Source organism: Bombus impatiens, unplaced genomic scaffold (assembly GCF_000188095.3).
Source record: "Bombus impatiens unplaced genomic scaffold, BIMP_2.2 scf_0114, whole genome shotgun sequence".
In the NCBI taxonomy this organism is placed as follows: domain Eukaryota; kingdom Metazoa; phylum Arthropoda; class Insecta; order Hymenoptera; family Apidae; genus Bombus; species Bombus impatiens.
In genome coordinates, this window is record NT_176533.1 from 1444558 (window position 1) to 1445393 (window position 836).

Below are 836 nucleotides of genomic sequence, written 5' to 3' on the forward strand. Positions count from 1 at the left end.
ATCCGTTATAACGAGACGTGATAAAGTGCACGCGTACCGAGCGACAATTCAAAGTCGATTTTCTCGAAAACAAAGCCTCGAACGAAAAATTTTTATTCTCTATTTTCGACTTCTTTTTTCGCATAGAATCACCCCCTTTCCGCGTGTACCACCAATTACCAACCACCCTGTATATCGTAGAATATAGAAAACCACAGGCAATCAGAAAGATATCGATGCATATAATTTTTGCAACTCGCAGAATTCTTTGAGATTCTGAATCTCCGTTAAGTCAGATCCAATCCATGCCAATAATTCTATTCGCTAAACTATCGATCACTTTCTGTTTTTATTTGAATCACCGTGCACAAATTTTCATGCGATCGTATAAAAAATAATTCGATCGAAAACATTCGTAACCCGTGTATTACTTAAGCTTCTGATAGACGAAAGTTTAACACAATAATAATAACAATAATAATAACAATAATAATAACAATAATAATAACAATAATAATAACAACAACAACAACAACAATAATAATAATAATAATAATAATAATGACAGATATTTTATCAAAAACAAAGAAGCGACTCGAGTAAAAACTCAGTGATAATAAATCGATAAGAATAAATTGAGGGCGATTCAAAAAAAGAATAAGAAGCTTTAGTAAGGAGATTGAATAAAGAATAAGAAAGTCCTTACTGTGATCGCTATGAGGACTCTCCGTTCGACGTTCCTCCTTCGGCTCCTTGTCGGATCCAGGCTCGGTTTTCGCTTTCCTCTGCAACTTCTTCATCTTCGCCCGCTGGTTCTGGAACCAGACTTGAACCACGCGCACGCTGAGGCCCGTCTC

The 836-nt window shown here is 36.1% G+C and overlaps 1 protein-coding gene across 2 annotated transcripts in view; it reads right to left on the minus strand.

The window, feature by feature from the left end:
• LOC100744167 (LIM/homeobox protein LMX-1.2-like) overlaps window positions 1-836 on the minus strand; it is a 14564-nt gene that overhangs the window by 2535 nt on the left and 11193 nt on the right. For both annotated transcript variants that reach the window (XM_024364930.2, XM_003486466.4), the window contains exon 4: window positions 686-836. In XM_024364930.2, coding sequence (XP_024220698.1) covers window positions 686-836 — 151 coding nt within the window. The remainder of the gene's footprint in view (window positions 1-685) is intronic.